General features: G+C 37.3%; 1 protein-coding gene across 1 annotated transcript in view; it reads left to right on the top strand.

Moving 5' to 3' along the window:
- The window catches only part of LOC122792729 (RNA-binding protein 44-like), a 1,860,938-nt gene that overhangs the window by 1,412,820 nt on the left and 425,499 nt on the right, over positions 1-22,619 (top strand). The window contains exon 9 of the mRNA XM_044060311.1: positions 20,779-20,924. Coding sequence (XP_043916246.1) covers positions 20,779-20,924 — 146 coding nt within the window. The remainder of the gene's footprint in view (positions 1-20,778; positions 20,925-22,619) is intronic.

The following is a 22,619-nucleotide window of genomic DNA, read 5'->3' as shown; positions in this document are numbered from 1 at the left end:
ACCGACATATTGCAAATAACAAAACAACACCTCCACTCCTTCTGAAGTTTCACAAATTTAAATATACTGAATAAGAACACCAACTGCTGTGCGTTTGGAAATTTTTTTAATTCTGGTACCTCGGCCTTCGCCTTCTCCTGGAATACAATTTGCATATCAAACACCACCCATATTTAAACAAACATTTAATTGTGTAATTGATACACCATCCCCTAATTTTTCAATTAAATTTCCTTCATGCTATATACAAACATCTTTCTGGCATCAACTTCCCTTTACTTATATAAAATGCAAGAACAATTCAGTATATTACTATTGTTTTATACCAGATTTTTAGATGATATTTTTATCATCTTTAAAGGCGACAAACTTGCTGCGGATAAACTTCTTGTGTACTTAAATTCTACTACAACTTTTCTTCAGTTTACTTATAATTTCAACACTATGAGTATAGATTATTTGGATGTAAAGTTATCTAAACATCTAAACAGTTTTAGGTTGAGTTCTACCATCTACAGGAAACCAACGTACTGTAATTCTTTCTTACACTTTTCTAGTGCTCACCCTTATAAACAGAAATGTTCTGTGGTTAAGGGTCAATTAGTTAGAGCAGCTAGGATGTGTTCTATTGAAACAGACTTTGTGATGGAGTGTGAATTATTGGAAAATATGTTTGTAAGTAGGGGATATCCTACCTATTTAGTACATTAACTCGTTGTAGAAGTTGCACATAAGAGGAAACTAGGTATATTTAGTCCGATTTTAGCTTCCACATCATTTAACAACGAGAACATAACAATAACAACTGAGAGTCAAGATGCACTTCAGACGAGTAACACATCAACTAGTTTTGCCTTTTTGGACACAAATGAGCTTAAAGGAAACTCTGCTTATATAAACTGTAAACAGAGGTTGTCTTTTATAACAGTTTTCAACAATGATAGTGCCCAAATTAGAGAGGCACTGGTTAAAAACTGGTGTTTACTATATAAGGACAATTTATTAATGGAGAGAATAGGTCCATTTCCACTCATTGTCTACAGGAGAGGTGCAAACTTGAAAAGTCTTTTGGAGAGTAAAAAACTTGAGAAAACACAATAGAATTTGTGGGTCTTTCGCATGTGGTTTTTGTAACATGTGTAGACATGTTAAGAATAGTAGTTCCCTAGAAATTGGAAATAGGAAATTTCACATTATGCACAGATTAGATTGTAATTCTAAGGGCATCATCTATGTGGCTAAGTGTAAAGCCTGTGATGCTTTTTACGTAGGAAAGACTGACCGTAAATTCTGAGATAGGATTTATGAGCACATTTATGCAATTTCTAAAAATAAGAGTGACAATGCTTTAGCTAAACATGTTAACATAAATCCCGATCATTCTTTCCATTTTTTAGCTATAGATAAACTGTTATTGGATAATAGAGGAGGACCGACATCAGTATTACTGGAATGTCGTGAGTTAGAATGGCAGCTATTATTAAATGCTTTTAGCTGCCCAGGACTCAACGACAATTGTAATATTACTTGTCTTTTGAGACTTAAGAGTAGTTTGAGATGTTGAATTTTATAACCTTAGATAGATGTTTTTCAATTTATTATCACATTTCATATACAATTCATTATTAAAGTTATTATATATATATATACATATTAATAATTTTTCAATAATTTTTTGAAGAAATGTTAATGATTTTTGATCTGACATTATTATGTCCAACAAGCTTTCATTGCTTATCTTAATTGAATTAGTACAACTAGTAGTGTTTGACGGATTATTATTATATATTTTTTTATATTTGTTATATTATTTTTATTTTTATTTTTACTTTTACGTTGAATGTATGAAACTAGTGTGTATGTGCTTTTACGTACTTGCACTGTTGAGATTGGTTTGTAAATGGGACTTACAACCATACTCCAAGTAGTAGTACGAACACACAAAGAATTCAACAATTTTAACCACATTTTAACAATTTTTCAACAGATATGAGTGCTAGTATAATATGGCACACATGGAGTGTTGATCGTGGATTTCTTTTGAGTGTTTTTATATGCAACGTATGGCTGAACATTAATAACAAGAACTAGTAAATTGTTTTATTTATTTGTTGGTGATGCTCATACGTAAACATTTTTAAAGAGATGAGTTTTATGAGCTATTTTTCCTGCTCTTAAGGATGGGAGAGGTGGATATAATTATATGTTTTTTGTGCTTTGTGACCACCAGTGAGACTAGATCTAGGTTTTGCTTTGTGAATAGCACTTTAATTGTAAGAACTAATTAACTAGCGACCTCGCTGATGGTTTAAGCATTTGAATACCTGAACGGAAACTTTTATAAACAATGTGAAATGTTGCCTGACTTTTTTCTGAAAAAGTTTTCCTATTTTAGGAAGACGAAAACGTTGTTTTGTTTTATACAACTTAACTTTCATTAAATAAACTTGTCCTTGTCTAGTACGCTACTATACAGTGCGTTATTTATAGTACTGACAGATTTCTGCTTGGTGATCATGGTTCCGTGTTGTAGTTTCATACCTTGGATGTACACCGACAGTCACGGTTCTACCTTCATTGGACCAAAGGGTTTTGTAAGTCAGAGTAGCTCTTTTCCCCCAGTAGATGTGCTGTTCCAGTTTCTAAGGTCACTGCCCCTAAATGGATCTCTAGCTGGATCTTCAGTGTGTGCGACCTTAGCCATCTTGAGGTTCCAGGAAGAATCAAGGCTCAAACGAGGTCTGTGGCTGCTACTTCATCTTTTTTGGCCTGGCTTTCTGTAGATGGCATTTGTGCTGCTGCTACCACTTGATCTAATCCTCACACATTTATATCTCACTTCAAGATAGACTTGATTTCTAGGAGCAGGACTTCCTTTGGCTCCACTGTGCTCCAGTATGTCCTTCCTTGTGGACTCCCGGGATAAATGGTAGTTGGGGACTCTGACCTTATGGTGATGAATGATGACTTGGATAACATCAGATAAAGAATTATGTACTTATCGTAACTTGACATCTGTGTTATCCACGTCATCATTCATCACACATTTCCCTCCCACCATTCCCCTACCGTGTGGATCAAGGAGGAAGTTGGAGTGTTTTCCTTCCAGTCTTGCAGGAGTAGTCCTTCAAAACATGACAGCAACCTCGATCTGGGTTGAAGAGCAACAGGGCATCATGGGAAAGGGAGGAGCTAGAGCCTTGGATCTGTCTGTAGTATGTTGCCATCTTGGATCCAATATCGGATTCTTCACCCAATGGTGATGAATGATGACGTAGGATAACACAGATACCAAGTTATGGCAAACGCATAACTTTTTCTCTCATGGACCACTTACAGAATGTATTACCATATTGAACTAAGTATTCATATTGCTACAAAGGCAATTATCAGCAATAGCGAAGGCTTAAGTACATCAGATTCCAAGGCAGCAGTCAAAACTCAAGGTGATAAATACATTGAGTTTGGTTTAGATATCTACTTGAGATAGTTCTGTGCAGTACTCTTAGTAAGGACCAGATTCCAAAACATCTTAAGGCCAGATGTCAGGACAAGGGTCTGCCCTGAGCTTGCACCACTGTTTAAAACACTGGAAATTCTGAAAATTGGCTTGCACACCTCCTAGGGTAATATATGTAAATGAGAATGTGTGTAAGCATTTATGGATGTTCACTGGTTACAGGCTATCACATTGTCATTTAAGTTCACGTCCCCAAACCTGAGATCAAATGTAGTTAGGTGTGTGCAATTTTAGACCCCTTATCATGTCTAACTGCGTACACAATGATTCAGCAATCTCAACTCCTGGCATTCAAGGTCCAGAGGTACAAAAGTTGAATTTGTGTGTTTTATTGCCTGGTTTGGATATGGAGCTGTAATGTACCCACCATTTCAGCCAGTTATCTACCTTAGTAGGTGTCCCTGTGTGTCCAAGAAGAAATCATTTGTGCCTGTCTTTCTTTGTAGTATTCCTTCTGTTCACATTGCCTGTTGATGTGGTGTGATGAATCTAGTAAGCGATCTTTTTTGCATTGTGATGTGTTATTTCATTGCCCAATACAAACATCATCCCACAGTCCTTGGTTTCTTTGTGTTTTAGAGTTTAAATCAAATCCCCATACGTTGCATTTTTGATAACACAACCCAGTATGTTGTAGTTCATTATTATAAGCAGATTGACACTGTTTAGGCCTTTGATGCTTGCACTGTGTTACAGTGTCCACAGGCTGAAAGGTAGAAATGGAATGTTTGGTACCTGTAACTGCCTTGGGGTGCCTTGCAAAGCTGCTGGGAACTGAAGCTGCAGTCACACTTAGAAGGCCTTTTTGGTTATATAGATGAGGGCATATTTCTCACTCCTGCAATCAAGTGGATGCCCACTTGCTGAATTTTCCCTCCCTACTACTACCATTCGGTGTCCTGCTGTCTGTGCCTAGTAATACTAGCCAATGCCTCTGTCTTGCATCCTATATAGTTTGTTGGATGTACATCAGCAACTTTTGGGATATGTCTTAAATATATAATGAAAATTATTAAAACTGAATGCTAAAAAATTGCTTTAAGTAACATAATCACAGTGTGCTGGTTCAAGGTAATTTTCATGAAACTTCAGCTCATCTGATAACTCTGCAGTGTATTCCATCACTTATGCATATTCTGGGGGTGTACAGCTTGTAGGATGCTATGGGGAGCAGTTCTGTTTGGTGGTAGCCCTCCAAAGCTGCCCCTAGTGTTATGGAATCTGGCCTCAGTAATGCAGAAGTAGGCTCCTGCCTTTAGTTGTTCATGCAGTGTAAGAACCCAGTTTTTATTGTTTGTGCGGGACATGTTCTGGTTATAACAGTGCATGACTGTCACTTTTCCTTCTCTGCTAAACGTAGCCCACAAACTAAATTATTTCCCCTTAAATGTATACATTTGGCAGCATTCTGTACATATGCCTGCATGGTGTATTTGCTAGTAATGTTGCAAACACAAGAAACTTTATAGGAATATTTTATCTTCTTGAGCTAAACATTATGCTGTCCTGAGGCAAGATGCTGGTTCCAGAAAATAGGCTGTACCATAAGTACTCAACCTGTCTCATTTTTTCCATGTATATCTTCAATTATTTATTGTTGTTATAATTTCTGGTCTTCAAATTGATCACTGCTGTAGCAGCCTTAGCTATATGGGTTATGTCCTGCATAGGGTATAGCAGCCAGATGGGTCATAAACCATGAAAGCACCTTCCATGTGCTTAAACCGTTAGCTTGAGCTGAGGTGACTAAGGAGTCAGGTTTGAGGACCAAGCCCTTCAGAGCTTTCCTGCCATCAAGAAGAGCACTCCTGTGCTGGCTTTCAAGTTGAGGGTCGGCTAAGCTGTTCCATTGCTGGGCAGATAAGTTCCCTTTGGGGAGAAACCTTTCACATTATTTTTTTACTTGTGTTTAGAAACTTTTTTTTTTTAATTTGAAAAACAAGTACTTTTAAGTTAGGAAAAGTGTACTTTATTATTGTATTTATTTATTGTCAACTAAATGACAAAATGCAAGAACGCTAAGTCCACAAATCCCAAATGTGATGAAAATGCACCAAAGCGAACCACCAACAAATTCGACCAACAAATACGTTGGCTAAAAAAAATCCGTTTAATACTTGTTGTTGAGCACTTTCACCCATATGAATGTGAGCTTCATCAGAACATCATAGTACAAATTTTCACAGTTGAAATACCACTTTTAGCGCCAAAACTTAATAGTGAATGTTTTGAATTAATTTAAAGTGATATGTACACCAATGTTACATTTAACAAAAACTTTCAAAATTCCATTAAATTCCTAATACATAAATACCTAAAATGTTATTAAATTTATACATTTGAGAAAATGTCTAAAAAATGTATATGCTTTGATTGAACCCAAAAACTACTAACTGTTCACTGTGTTGAACCCAGATCCTTATACAAATCATTAACTTCACAATTATTTAATTCTTAAATTAGATAAAATGCATTGCAACTACATTTAAAATAAAAACATATGCAAAAACAGTATAAAAACTACACATGAACCGATATTGTACACGTCTACGCTGTTTTTAACATTGGCATTATTGTATCAATATATAATAATACATTAACTACTTCCTTACTAACAAAGGTTTAATAGATATATGGTCATTAAGTCCCAGTGGGGTAGAGGCATCGGTATATAATTGCCACCAAATTTCTTTGTAGCCCAAGGTGGTCTTGTAATTACCACCTCTAGGGTCTATTACAATATGTTCCAAAATTCCAAATCTAAAACTGTAGATTTCCCCATGTTTCTCTATATGTCTGTAAAGGGCATTGTTTACATCCTTCCTCCTGATACTATATAGGTGATCATAAATACGTTTTTTGAAACTTCTTTCAGTTTTCCCTATATAGTATCCTGAGCACATCATACAATTTGCCAAATATATAACAAACTTAGAATTACAGTTGCCTTGTTTAAACGTGATCCTAGTTTTATTAATATTATTTAAAATAATCCCTTCATCTTCATTTATCGCGTGGCATTGATTGCAGCATCCACATTTCTTGGTATGCTTCATACAACAGTCTGTGTTGCTTTTAATTGTCCCTCGTTCCAAATACATCTTAATGTTACAGCCCATTTTATATACAAAAGATGGCTTGGGACCTATAATTTTCACTAAATCTTCGTCAACCATCATGACGTTCCAATTACTCGTCAAAGTGTCCATCACTTTATTAGAGTATGGTCTTTATTCCAAAATACATTCTCTGTTGAAGGCAGTGTTAGTGGGGCTCAACAGTTCTACTCCTTTAAATGTATCTACATTCCTGTTGACTCCTAAAAGTGGGGTGAATTTGTGTCCCCATTCCTTAATAATGTAATTCCTCACATCTTTCGTCATATTCATACAGTATCCCCTTTCTTTGAACAATTCAGTAATGAAGTCCATTTCTTCTATCATCTCTACATATTCTGATGTCATTCTTATTGCTCTAATGCGTTGTCCTTTATATATATTATACAACAACTTTCTTGGATGGTTGTTAGTATATTCCAAGTAGCCATTGGAAAATGTGCTTTTTCTGTAAATACGGGACTTAAATCCTTTGTCTCTGTTGGATATATACATATCCAAATACGCAATGCCTTCACTGCTACTGGATGAAGTGAATCTGTGGTGCTCACTACTGTGATTCAGATATTCCAAAAAACTGTTCAAAACTGTTTGGCTTCCATCCCATAAAATGTATATGTCATCCAAGAACCGGGAATAGTGTCTAGCATGCTTAAAGTAACTACTTTTGAAGACAACTGTCTCTTCCCAGTCTAGCATGACCAAATTAGCGTAAATGGGGGCACATGCTGCCCCCATAGCTACTCCTCTAATTTGTCTAAAATGTTCGCCCTTGTAGAATATATAGTTATGATCTAATACTATGGACATAAGTTCCAAAATCAAACACACTCTGTCCCATTCTAAATTAGTATATTTTCTAATGCTATTGCTAAATGCTTCCATGCCTTTCTCTTTAGGGATGCTTGAAAACAAATCCACCACATCAATGGTGACAAATAATAATCCATCTTTCCATAAATCAATGGGGTAATTCTTTAAAAAATCCCATGAGTCCTTAACCATGTGAGGAATTTTCTCATATATATGTTTTAACATAGTGTCCACTGCAACACCTAATGGAAATGTTTTTGAATTGCTACCTGAGATTATGGGACGAAAAGGTGGGTTACTAATATTTTTGTGCACTATTGGGTTCCCCACCAGAGTTGCCAATTTAGGATGTTCTACTTTCAAAAACTTATAAATGTCAACTGTAATTCTATTGTCTATAAAAACTTCCTCGACATAAATGTCTATGCGTCTATACGCGATGTTTATTTCATTTATAGAGACAGTTTCGTAATTGCCTGAAGATCTCATGCATTTTTGTGGTACACACTAAGCTGTCATAGATAACCACACCTCCTCCCTTATCAGGTTTCATTACCCGAATGCTGTCGTCTTCTCTTCGATCCTTAAGTGTTCTAATCTCTTCCATAGATGTTGTTTTTTTAATTTTTTGTCTTTTATCTTGTTCTCGAGTTGATAAATCTGCTTAGTTACCAGTTTATCATATACCATAACATTAGGATGCATCGGTGGGACAAAGCAGATTTTCTTTTTGAGGGAACCTATGTCACCTGCTCTTTGTACTACAACATCGTTGCTGTCTTTTTACAAAATAGCTAAATTAATTTTTCTAATAATTAACTTGATCTCACTTAAGCAACCAACCAACCGAAAGCAAGTGGTAGGAATGTACTTCATACCTTTGGATAACAAGTCAAAGTGTGCTTTTTCTAAGATCAATGTAATTATATATGTTAAAGTTGTTGTAACTGTGTATAACACCATCCTTAATAATGTCCTGACCTTTTCCTAACGGACAGAAGTCATAAATCATGTCAGTAATCTTGGCTGAAGTCTCCTCTACCAATACCTCGATTCTCCCTCCCCCCCGGTGCTTTCCATCTGTCTGCCATATGGTTGGTGTGGGTAAGTTTTCCTCCACTTCCCTTCTTTCTTCCAATCTGTGTGTTGTCCCTGTTTCCAACCTCTTTGAAAATGTAATCTGTTGTCTTGATAGTATCTGTTGCCTCATATGAGGAATTTCTATCTCTATCATTGTTCCCAACATGGTGTGGTTTGTAATTGTTGTCCCTTTCCCATTTGTTAACATCCCACTTATATACAGAACCACTGCTGTACTGTTCCGTATCTCTCTTTAACTTCTTACATTTCTTATTATAAACTTTCAATGTATTCCTATCAGCCTGATCAAATTGCGTGACATACAATTTCTTCCACTGGGAGAACAATAAATCATTAACAATCATCTCATTTAACCTTTCCACTTCATTTAAAAACATACATAACTTTTCATCATTATATTTAATCAGTAACTGCATATACTTTAAACCACATTGATCAAAAAAATGATTAAATTCACACTTAATTTTATCAGTAATAGCCACTCCCATAGGGTACTTAAAAAAGCGCAATCCCATAGGAACCATTTTCAAGTTTATACACTTGTTCAAATATGCATTGTCTAATTTTAAGCTGTTAATCAAATTTAACTTTTTCCCCAATGCGTAAATATAATCCCTTAATGTTCCCTCAGGTGCAACAGATTTAGGTTGCTCATTAATGTAATTTACTTGGTCAAACTCACAGTTGTTGTCAAGGAATTTCTTAAAATATATGTCTTTATCTTTACATCCCCTGTTACCTTCCCCATTAACCTTCAGATTCACTTCATCCAGTAGCAGCGAAGGTATTGTGTATTTGGATACGTATATATCCAACGGAGACAAAGGATTTAAGTCCCGTATGTACAGAAAAACACATTTTCCAATGGCTACTTGGAATATACTAGCAACCATCCAAGAAAGTTGTTGTATAATATATATATATATATATATATATATAAAGGACAATGCATTAGAGCAATAAGAATGACATCAGAATATGTAGAGATGATAGAAGAAATGGACTTCATTACTGAATTGTTCAAAGAAAGGGGACACTGTGTGAATATGATGAAAGATGTGAGGAATTACATCATTAAGGAATGGGGACACAAATTCACCCCACTTTTAGGAGCCAACAGGAATGTAGATACATTTAAAGGAGTAGAATTGTTGAGTCCCACTAACACTGCCTTCAACAGAGAATGTATTTTGGAATATGGACCATATTCTAATAAAGTGATGGACACCTTGACGAGTAATTGGAACGTCATGATGGTTGACGAAGATTTAGTGAAAATTATAGGTCCCAAGCCATCTTTTGTATACAAAATGGGCTGTAACATTAAGATGTATTTGGAACGAGGGACAATTAAAAGCAACACAGACTGTTGTATGAAACATACCAAGAAATGTGGATGCTGCAGTCAATGCCACACGATAAATGAAGATGAAGGGATTATTTTAAATAATATTAATAAAACTAGGATCAGGTTTAAACAAGGCAAATGTAATTCTAAGTTTGTTATATATTTGGCAAATTGTATGATGTGTTCAGGATACTATATAGGGAAAACTGAAAGAATTTTCAAAAAACGTATTTATGATCACCTATATAGCATCAGGAGGAAGGATGCAAACAATGCCCTTTATAGACATATAGAGAAACATGGGGAAATGCACAGTTTTAGATTTGGAATTTTGGAAAATATTGTAATAGACCCTAGAGGTAGTAATTACAAGGCCACCTTGGGCTACAAAGACATTTGGTGGCAATTATATACTGATGCCTCTACCCCACCGGTACTTAATGACCATATATCTATTAAACTTTTGTTAGTAAGGAAGTAGTTAATGTATTATTATTATATATTGATACAATAATGCCAATGTTAAAAACAGCATAGAAGTGTACAATATCGGTTCATGTGTAGTTTTTATACTGTTTTTGCATATGTTTTTATTTTAAAGTTACTCCAGCAAGTTTTTCAGTAGTATAATTTTTGTAGTTGCGATGCATTTTATCTAATTTAAGAATTAAATAATTGTGAAGTTAATGATTTGTATAAGGATCTGGGTTCAACACAGTGAACAGTTAGTAGTTTTTGGGTTCAATCAAAGCATATACATTTTTTAAACATTTTCTGAAATGTATAAATTTAATAACATTTTAGGTATTTATGTATTAGGAATTTTGTTGGTGCTGTGGTAGCATTGCCGCCTCACAATAACACGCTGTCCGGTTCGAGTCTCAGCTAGAGTGTCTTCTGCGTGGAGACATGCGTGAATGGGCGTACTTTTGTTGAAGGTTGTGCGTCAGAGCTGGCAACTCGGCACGTAAAAATCTACTGCCAATCATTAGCGGACCGCAGTTCTGCTGTGGCGACCCCTAACCAGGAAAATCCAAAAGATACAACAACATGTATTAGGAATTTAATGGAATTTTGAAAGTTTTGGTTGAATGTAACATTGGTGTACATATCACTTTTAATTAATTCAGAATATTCACTATTAAGTTTTGGCGCCAAAGGTGGTATTTAAACTGTGAAAAATTGTACTATGATGTTCTGATGAAGCTCACATTCATGTGAGTGAAAGCACTCAACAAGTATTAAATGGAGATTTTTTTTTGCCAACGTATTTGCTGGTCGCATTTGTTGGTGGTTCGTTTTGGTGCATTTTCATCACATTTGGGATTTGTGGACTTAGCGTTTTTGCATTTTGTCATTTAATTGTATTCAGTCTACGGATTTATTTATTGTCATTTGATCACTGGGAAAGTCAGGCTGGGTAAGTCCCCATTTTTAGAGGAGGCCCTGGGAGAAAAGCTCTAAAACTTCCTTGACTGTCTTGTCACTTTTATATTTAGACTTTGTTTTTCTGTGGAGAAACTGTGTTTATTTTACTCTTTGGGCCTGTGAAAATTTTTGCTTTTTATTTTTTTTTTTGGGGGGGGGGGGGTTACTTTTTTGCTGCTTTCATGCTTTACCAACTACTGCTGCTAAGCTTCCCTGGGAAACAAACACCTTTGTCAGATTCACCATGGAACAAACTATCGGTCTCTCAACAGCAGGTGGGTGACTGTGCTGTGCCCAAGGTTGGTTCCTCAGACCACACGTCTTTTTCTTTGAATCCCTGTAGTGTTGTCCATACAGCCACCATTCACCATAGGTTAATAACTTTTTCTGTGGTTGCCGGGGCCTCCTCACCGGGCAAGAGAGAGACATTTTTGTCAGTCATGGGAGAAGGGACAGGATATGTGCTCCTGCTTAGTGAGGAACCTGTTACTGGCAGTACTGGATTTGTTTCCACTAACTGTCCTGTGAAAAAGAGACATAAAACTAAACATTTATCCTTCCTGTGTAAATTTTAGTCATGTACAGAATTTTGATCCTTCATGTAAGGTGGTTTCTGGTAAAAGAAAAAAGGATTCCTCTTTCCCTGAAGAGGTTCAAGATTTGGAATCTTGGTAGTGGTTTTAAAGAAGGAAAACATGTACTGTACAATGTATGTAAATGAAAGAATGTTAATATGATTAGTATTGTGTGTGCCTGTGTCTTGAATTCTGTTAGGGATTGTGAAGGGACAAATGCAGTGTTTTTTCTTCAGGTTTCTGATTCCGATTCTCAGGAGTGTAGTATCTCCTAAAAGTCTTTATAATGCAGTATGTAACAAGGTCTTACCCATACCAAGACAGCAAAGTCAGCAGTAATCAAACTGAACTGTCTTACTGTGCACTATAAATATAGGCCTTAAATCAATCGCTTAGGTGCAATTTTTCCAGTGAAAATAAGCTAATACCCTAGTAATGAGTGACAATCTGTTAAATTAGTGTAATAATGGAAGTGTGTCTATATCATTTTGTGTATTATCCTCATGTTAAATGTAGTCTCTTTATTGTATGCACATTGAGTCCAAAGAAACGTAATTTAGCTCAGTTCGCACTTGTGTGAATCGAAGAGACAATAAAGTTTACTTTGACTTTATCTGATTCTCGTTGTGAGGGATTCTGTTTTTTTCCTGAGACTATTTCCAGGATGGATCTTTGCTTGTAGTGAGAGAACACTGAGATTTATCAGTCTTCCAGAAAATTCTATGATTTGCTACAACTGGAATTTCCAGAACCTTTGCCCATCCCCCCATTGGAGGAAGTGTTTGTCACAGCCTGTGGTTTCCCTGACAGCCAACCTGTTGCCCTTAAGAAAGTAGATAAACTGTACAAAGTACTTAGTTATTTTACATGTTTATACACTAGTCCCAGACCTGATCTAGCAGCTATAGCTTTAGTCAATCTAGTTGCTCCCAAGCATTTTAATTCTAACCTTTTTCTTTCTGATAAGGATGGTAAAGCTTTTGATCCTTTTTTTTTGGGGGGGGGGGGGGTGTATGCTTCTGCAACTTTGATTTTTAGAATTGTAAATTGTAATTGTCAGGCTCATATATTAAAGTTTTCCTGATTAATTGTGAAAGTATGAGTAATGTTTTGGCTTCAGTTTCCTCTTGTGGTAAAAATCTGCATTGTGTAGTTTATTTACTTCTATTTCTCCATTTAGTTTTGTGTAGATACTACTAGGGCTGTTGCCATTGGTTCTATTTTAAGGAGGTTTGCCTGTCTGTGTTCTCGGAACCTCTCAAATGTCAGAAATAAAAGTTTGAATTTACCTTTGGATAGATATTTAGTTTTTGGACCCTCTGCTGCAGAGATCATCAAAAAGTGTGATGGGAGAGTTAAGCTGATTTGGGGAACCCTTCAGATTTTTCTGCCTTTCTTCTCTAAATTCAACAGGGGATTCTCTGCTCCCTGTTTGTTTTGGCAAGAAACAAAATAAACTGTTCCAGCAGATTGCTTATAAGTAGTCATTTAAAAAAGCAATGACAGGGAGGTTCCAAAACAAAAGCAAACCCCTCCCCCCCAAACAAACAACATTCAAATAAGTCAGAATGAGTGTAAAAGGAACACTCATCACCACACACACACACACACACACACACACACACACACTGTCAGTCCCATGTTACTTCCAAAAAGTCTTAATTTACATTTCTCTCTTTGGCAACAGAAGGTTTTCAGACAAGTGGGTGCTAAAGGTGATCCATCTAACATACAGATGGCAGTGGGAGGAAGTTTCTGTTCTCCAGAGCATTCCTCCCCATTTCCAAGACCAGACTGTTTCCTGTTGTTGTACATCATAAGCTGTCTCAGGGTAGCAGAAGTCATTCCTCATCCTCAGCCAGGGAAAGGAGTTGTTTCTTTGCTGAATCAGTTTGTGATAGTGCCCAAATTCAAAATGGTTTCACAGTACAACCTGTTACCCATTCTTCCTCATTTGAGTTTTCTAATATCCTTATATTTAAAAAAATGCATATCATCACCTTCCTATTCATTGTGATTTCAGGCATTATTAAGGTTTTCTGTGTGTGGATCACATTTTCAGTTCTCTGCCTTACCTTTTTGTATATCCTGTGCCTCAGTAGTGTTCACAAAGTGTCTAGCTCCTCCGATAGCCCACTGCATTTTACAGGGTTTCCATATTTTTTTGTATTTAAATGATTTACTTATCTTTGCAGCATCTTTTTCAAAATGTCAGAAGTCTTTCCTTTTGGTAAGAGATATCCTACACAGGCTGGGGTTTGAAGAAGACATTTAAACGTCTTTTTCTGATTCCATCTCACAAGATTGACTTTCTGGGGTGCCTGCTAGACACCTCAGTACAAAGAGCTTTTCTTCCACTGGAAAAAAACAGATCTATATTTAAATTTATTCCAAGGATTTCCACTCAGACTTCTGTCACAGTGAGGAAATACTTAGGCTACTGGAACTCATAGTTTCCACGAGTCTCATGCTATCGTTTGCTAGACTCCACATTAAGAAAATACAGTAATATCTGTAATATCCTTGGTCCCAGCAACAGCACTCAGTGCTTTTTCATATTAACTGCATTTTGTGAAAATGGTAATTAGTTGGTGGCAACATCAGATTTCTGACGGAGTCTCTCATTCTCCCCTTCTGCTCCAAAGCAGTTAGTCACCACAGACTTCTCAGACCTTGCTTGGGAGCAATGTCAATGGGTATAAAAGTACTGGGTCTTTGGGACAAGAAAAATCAGAGCACATAAATATAAAAAAAGATTATGTCTCATATAAATGCTGTCAACTCTCTGAATCATCTGAGGTCCCCAGGATGTCTTCAAGTCTTTAAAGAGAGTACCACAGTGATGTGGCACATAAACAAGTAAGCTAGGACAAGATCTTTGTACTTGTACTTTTATTTTTATTGGACTGCTATCTTTACTATAATCTTTTTCATGGAGCTTTTCTCCCCGGGCCTCCACTGAAAACGGGCTCTCTGGGCCCAGTGGACTTCCCCGGTCATCAAACTGGAAATAAATAAATAATCTTACCCCTATGTACACCAGCCATGTTTGCATGGTATTTAGCTTTATAGCATGGTCTCACTCTACAGGCATGCTACATTCTGTCTGTGCAAAATTTTGTGGCAGACAAGCTGAGCAGGACCAAGGCAGATCCCCACAAATGGAAACTGAATCAGGGTCTTCTGAGATTTGATCCATCTGTGGGGAATTTCTCAGGCTGACCTTCTTTCCTCTTCTTTAAACAATCAACTAGCAAAATTCTGTTCCATGACTCCATTCAAGAAAATCTGGAGGACAGATGCCTTTTCCTTTCCTTAGACAGGGGTGTTCCTGTATGCTTTTCCACCCTTTACGCTGATTTCCAGGGTACTTCTGAAGATTCAGGACTCCCTAGAGATAATTGAGGTAACTCCCTTCTGGCCCAGTCAACAGTTTTTCTCTCTTCTTTTGGAATTGGCCAGGGGAAATTACCACAAGTTTCCTCACATACCGGATTTACTCACACAAGCTAAGGAGTGTTTGATACATCCCATCCCCAAAACAACTATAACTGACTGCCAAGATTGTAGGGTCTTAATACCTTTTAGGCACCTGTTTTCTGAGGACTTGCAGCAGGTATTAATGGAGGCAAGAAAGGCTGCTACTAGAAAACCAAATATTAGCAAACAGATAAGGGTTTCTTGTTGGTGCCAGCAAAAGAACCAGCATCCATTCAGGGCTAGTGTTTTCCTGGTTTTACAGTATTTAGGCAAGGTACAATACTGTGTCCTGTCTTACTCCTCTATAAAGGTTCATTTGTCTTCCATTTCAGCATGTGTGCCCATGGATCTCCCTAATTCAGTGTGGTCTCGTGAAAATGTTTGGAAATGAGTTTTGCATAAAAAGCCTCTCCGAAAACGGGTTCCTATAATCGAACGCTCAGAACATTGAAACGGCCGCATTTCGAAGATCGCATTGTGGGATCGCAGTACAGTGAAGATTGGGATATTTGCTCTTTCCTCATTGTAGTGCGATCTCGGAGTTGGAATATATATTTAGTGGGGGGCACAGCCCCCCACAGTAAAAGTTTAGATATGCGGCTGCTTTGAAGTTCTGAGTGTTTGATTACGTTACCTTTCGATAACGAAATATGAACCCTCCGAAAACGGGTGGCTCCTCCTTGGGCTTTTAGTCCTGTGTTATCAAAGTTAATACTTGCTCCATTTGAACCCGCTCACCTGGCTGACTTGAGGTTCTTATTATGGAAAATGGTTTTGCTGTCCGTTCTGAGCTCTGCAAGAAGAATATCTAAGTTGAAGCTTTTATGATGGTTCAATCTTATACCATCTTCCACAGCGATGGGCTTTCTTTGAGAATGAATGCTTCTTTTATGTCTAAAGTGGCATCCAAGTTTACATTAAGCCAGTCAGTCCATCTCCCTGTTTTGTTCCAGAATCCAAAAATGAGGGAGGAAGGATACATCATACTTTGGATGTTCACAGACATTCAGTTACTGTCTTGACAGAACAAAATCTGTCAGAACTTCTGATCTGTTTTTAATTTCTTGTGAAGGTAAGAAGGCATAGCCTGTATCAAAGCAGACTATTTCGAAATGTATTTCTCAGTCTATTTAATTTTGTTATTCTTGCCACAAGAAAATTATTCCAAACAAGGTCAAGGCTCACTCTACCAGGGCCATGGCTTCGTTTTGGAAAGGATTGAACTCTAGAAGTAGCAACTTGGTCATTTGTGCATACTTTTACAAAGCTGTAAACTAGATTCCTTCTCCAGGTCTAGGACAGGCTGTGCTAGTACCATTCTCCAGGGGCTCCTAGACCCTCCCCTTCCACCTCCCAGTTATTTAAGGTATGGTAATCTACTGTTTTAGCTAAGGCTTCTGCATTGCTCAACGTGAAGTACATAGTACAGTTGTGTCAGTAAATGTATCATAACAGTAGATGTTCATATGATCACTACATCAGTAGCCACTCCTTCTCTCCATCATCCTTGTTTTTGTGTGTTTTGATTCCAGGATTTAGACATGCCTTTTTTTCCACCTAGTAATGCCCCCTCGGGGCTTAACTTCACTCTCTCAATTGGCATGAAAACTCTGAGGGGCTTCATGCTCAAGATGCTCCGATGCTTTAGAAGCTGGCCACCTGTTATATCCTATGCTGGATATACCCATATAGCTAAGGCTACTGCAGCAGTAATCATTCGAACATCTACTGTTACATTAACTTTGCTTACCCAACTGTACTTTCTTTTCTTTGATTGCCATAGGATACTTTCTTATTTTTCACACTTTTAGAGTAGACAAGATTTATTTATTTGCATATTTATATTTGTTTAGCAGGATAGTACACTGATCAATATTGACCAGTTTTATGCTTAGCTGACATGAAATACAAAATATTTAACAAAAAAAGTAGAAATGTAAGCAATAACACAGCTGTTCACATTACTTACATAGAAATACTATAACGTAGATTATAGCAAACAAGCAGAATGTAATGTACAATATTTACATTATTTTCTAAAGTGGGTCAGTCTTCATAATTCTGGGAGTGAAGCAGAGAATAGGAAAGGAGAGAGGGGATAATGTGTTACATGATATGTCTTGTGTTGAAGAAGGAGACAGTCAATGAAGAGTTACTTTTCAACTTGAGTTCTGAATTTGGAGTGTTCATTTTCTTTACATTAATGGGGAGAGCTTGCCAAAGAATAGGTGATTGAAAGGAGAATGTATGTGCAGTGCTGCGGATAGCCGGCCTTAGACATAGGCCAACTAGGCGGCCACCTAGGGCGTCACTCTAGCAGGGGCTTTTTTCCAGTATTTATTTGCTGTAAGTAGACCAGGATGGGGACACCAAGTGGTGTGGTGGGGGGCGCTGTGGAACCCTTTTGCCTTGTGCACCAGTTGACCTAAGGCCGCTCCTGGTTTGGTTCTATGGATAATGAGAGTTGGTGGGCTTTGAGAGTAGTGCCTTAGGTTATTTGAGGAATTTTTTCATGAAGTGTAGGTATGTTTGCAGTTGGTGTAGTTTGTAAAGTTGGGATCCTAACAGTGGGCTAGATCTTTGCTTTGTGGGTAGCTATTTTTTTATGGGTGATACAGTGATACTCCTGGAAGGGTCGGGATGTAATGAATTGGCTGATGCTTTAGGAGATTGTCTGGAGTGTGGTGGTATATATATATATATATATATATATATATATATATATATATATTTTTTTTTTTTTTTTTTTGGGAGGCATACACTAAAATGGGTTGTCCATATTTTAGCTGAGAGAGAAAAGAACTACTTCACTAATGACTGCTCTGGCTGGTTGAGATAAAAAAAGGGGAGATATCATTGGCCCAGAAGCAAAGGGAGTTTTGTGAAGATTGAGGAAATATGGGCGAAGGCTGCCAGCCTAGTCAAATAGATTTTGATACATAATTCTGTCATTTGTATAAATAAATGTAAAATACAGGCTTGTGTTTTTAAATGAAAGAAAACACTGTAAAATGTGAACTTCAAGATTATTGCAACATTGCCATCTGCTGTAAGGAAAATCAAGCCAAGCATTTCAAATGTTCTTTGAAGTTACAATTGTCTAAAAAAGTGGTGCCAAAGCATTTGGCTGAACACATTCTTTCTATTGTCTTAACTTAAAGAATAATTGTTAGAGTATACATGTGAAATGTATTTTATTGTTGTAGTTTCCTGAGCAGGTGTTTGCTTGCTAAATAATGCAGATTGTTTGCTTGGGAACTCCAGACTAAGTGTCAAAATGATGTAATGTGAATATTGGGAAAACCTAAATGTCAAAATGATGTAATTTGGGAGGGCCTTAGCAGAGCTGTTTGTTAGTGTTTTAAAAACTATTGTTCAGTGAGAGACTGAAAGCATTTGTCTTGGACCATCAACCCCAGTACTGCTTATGCTCTTTATGTATGTAAGTAGGATTATAGCACTGTGTTTTCTCTTAAGATTAGTTAAAGATTAGAAAGTTAGATTAAGTGTTTTTCTTTGACATCAGACCTGACTTAACGTATTGTTTTTAGTTTCTGTGTGATCTCTGAACTCTTGGATATTTCTGTGGTGCAGTAGTATTGTCTTGTGTTGTAATTATTTATCATTAAATATTTTAAAAACCTTTACCTGTGGCTGGTTTGTGTAGAGAAGTAGGTTCTAGAGTATATTGCATATTTATAGAGGTTATCGTAATAGGCCACTCTAATAAGCCTTAGACTGAATAGTCACATTACCAATTGGATAATAATATTGCACAGTAATAATTGGACACCCTTTCAAGGGCTTTTGGGTAGCTGATAATTATTAAGCTGATGGCAGTAGTTACTACCATATGGTGTGGGTAAAGGGGCACAGCTGGAGAATCTGTGTCAGCCTTTCCCAGGAGTGTCTGTGAAGTTGTATAAATACATATCTCAAAGTGTGGGTGTTTGTCAGCTACCTGGGCAGGGACACGAAGCACTGGTTGGACAGAGAGGGTACTGGAGGTTAGCTTTCCAGCTAGGCTGAGATCTGGATCCTATAGCTGTGCCAGTGGGGAGTTTTATTGGGGACCTGGAGAGCAAAGCAGCAACCAGTCCCAAACTGACTGTGATCTCTGTGTGCACTTAAGGGAAATTGTACTTTACTGTGTGTATTATTTATCCTTTCCTCTTCTAGGAGATGACCTCCCTGGTGTTAGTGGTAATGATTGAGGCTCCTTGATTGCTGGGCCAGGGCACGGTCGTCACAAGTTTATATTTTGTTCTCACTCCATCTGTATGGAAATCGAAGTTTAGAGATTAATCAAGCAATAATCCTAGGTATTTGAAGGTAGAGATTGTTTCTGTGGTATGGTAGTATAAGTCAAAGAAGTTAAGGAATCAGGTGCTTGGTGAATTTTCCTTGAAGTTCTAAAAAGCATATGTTGCCTGTGTAGAGGATGAGTAATGAGTGGAGAGATTGAACTGATGCCTGAAACTTGCTGGTTTTGAGATGGTGCAGTAATGTCAGTATGATCCACAGGAATATTCTGACAATTTGTAGCATCTTCATTTAGGTTATGCAGAACTGAATGTTGTGCAAAAGCAATAAGATAAAAAAGTACACCAGTATATATTTTCTTTTCTATCTTACCATACTATTGACCTACTTTTACACCAGCAAATAAATAAGACTCAGTGGAGGTATAGATTCCTACCTCAACATATATCCCCAGCCTTTAGGATGTTACAATTCCATGTCAGGCTAAGTATTACTTTGTCTGTCCTTAAGGTTAGCCTTGACAATTAGATGGGCAGACACAGATTTACATCATGGTTATGTAAGACCCTGCTTGATTTGGGAGGTGGTCATTACTTAGTACTTATAAAGGGTAGCAAGAACGTTTAAGTTTACCTACTTACAGGTGTATATGGCTAGGCCTCCTATTATCCCTGTGATCATTTGTTAGTATTACTCCTATGTTACTAAGTGCAGTATAGCTTTTTATGTGTATGCTACATCTACCAGAGGTAAACATTTTTAAAATAATGCTGCTTGGTAGAGTGCTGTCCTCTGATGTACCTAAAAATTTAATGAATATTGTTATCAAGATCTGGAATTTCTAACACTGAAAATGTTTTAATGACTTGCATCCTTTGCTGCCATCTTCATTAGTGTATTTGCTTAGTATTCATTCTGTATGAGCTCATAGTGATTTGTATTCAGATTTTGACATTTAGAAAACTGTATCTATATAAAACAGTAGAGTACCATACTGTTGTGAGCGTTCCCTGTCTGTAGCATTACTGAATTCTTCAGCAGTGCTGTGCAGAGATAAAGGGAACTTACATCGAGCTTTGTTTTGTAATCTACTTTAATACTCTGTAAAATATTTCTCCTTTTTGTGTCTTCTAGGATGTACAAAAGAATTGCAAGCGTATGCAGAAGCTTTGCAATATGCCAACGGCATCTGGTACATTTGTTCCACAGAACTCTGCAAATCTGAGTAGCTTCACCAAGGTGGTTAAAAGACTTACTGAGATGCATTCTCACTCAAGCAGGTAGGAAGCCAGCATAATTAAGGAAATGAAGATAGAGTGATATTTGAGACACTCTTATGTGAGCAGGAAACACGTAGGATAGCCTGACAGCTAGCAGTCCAGCAGATTTTCAGATATTTGTCATGGGATATCTATCATTTTGGACAGCTGCACCAATGATCACATTGTACATCAGCATAAACAGTAAAGATCCAGCCTTTCCTAGAATGTAATACAATACTGCAATTCTTAACCACACTGAATTGTCATCCCCCACCAGCATAATTTTATTACATCAGCTGTGGATGTACATTTATTTATTTATTTCAGTTAGATAACCGGGGAAGCCCATCTGCGTCTTGAGAAGCCCGTTTTCAGTGGAGGCCCGGGGAGATAAGCTCCAGAAGCAATCACAATATTAACAAGGATACAAAAGAGTTACATAGAAAAATATGAAACGAACAATTGATTTTACAGAGGAATACATCATACAATTATACAAAATATTAAGATTCAGAGAGTAAGCAATACAGTAGGTTCACAGGGAGATATTACATATTCAACACATTTTAAATGAGAAATAGTTTAGAATATATGTATAATATATTTTTTTTCCAATTTGGTACTGTGAAGAGGTTAAAGGAATGGGTTTAAGCAAAAGGTGGAGAGGTAGATGGTTGGAGGGGGAGGTTCGGTGGGGGTGGGGGGTGGGCAGATCCACTTAGTTGAGAGATAAGAGAATAAAAAAGACTTAAATTTGGTGGGGTCAAGGATGTTGCGAATGGTGGGAGGGAGAGAATTACATAGTTTAGAGATGGAGCAGGAAAGTAGGAGGTGACCAGAGGGACGGGAAGGTTTGTAGGTCTGTAGGAGGTTTTGGTTTTCTGATCTGAGTTAGCGGTTGAGGATGTAGGGACTTAGGGTAGATGAGAGAGAGGGCCAACTAGTAGGTTTGTGTATGAGTTTGTAGGCATTAGTGAGTTTAAGTAGGGTCAGGTAGTTGGGAAGTTCAAGCCACTGTAGAGAATGGAGAGAGTGGCAGTGGTGAGAGGAGCATTTTGAGTTAGTTGCAAATTTGCTTATTTTATTATAGTGTGATTCGGGTTTGGATTGTAGGCCTATTTGGAGGTTGTTTAAGAGGGGGTCACCGTACATGAGAGAGGGAAGAAGGTAGGAGAAATCTAGGGTTTTTCTAGTGGTGGGAGAGAGGTAGCGGTTGTGCCTGTAAAGGAGTCCTAATTTTTGGTGTTTTTTTTTAATGGAGGATAGAATATGGGAGTCAAATTTTAGATGGTTGTCAATGATGACACCAAGGAGCTTGGTGTTAGATACTATTTTGATTGGGATGTTATTGCTACTAAGTATTGAGATGGAGATTTTGTCTGTTGGGGAGTTTCTGGAGGGGGAGATCATTAGTTTGGTTTTATTTGCATTATGGGCAAGGTGGTTATTTTTCATCCAGGCTGACTGAGTCTTTAGAAGTAGGACAAGCTGTAAGAAGAGCAGTTGATTGTTGTGTCATCTGCATACTGGATAATAGAAGAGTCTGGGATGGCTTGGTGGAAATGATTAGTAAATATATTGAAGAACAGAGGTCCTTGAATTGAACCTTGAGGGACCCTGGTGGGGGTGTGTTGAAAGGGGGAGGTTGAGGATTTCCATTGAACAGCTTCTTGACATTCAGAGAGGTAGCTTGAGAACCATGTAAAGGTGGAG

Source organism: Protopterus annectens, chromosome 2.part0, assembly GCF_019279795.1.
Source record: "Protopterus annectens isolate FY-2018-M chromosome 2.part0, PAN1.0, whole genome shotgun sequence".
NCBI classification, from domain to species: domain Eukaryota; kingdom Metazoa; phylum Chordata; order Ceratodontiformes; family Protopteridae; genus Protopterus; species Protopterus annectens.
The sequence above is the reverse complement of the archived record's forward strand: the minus strand, read 5'-3'. Positions and strand labels throughout refer to the sequence as shown.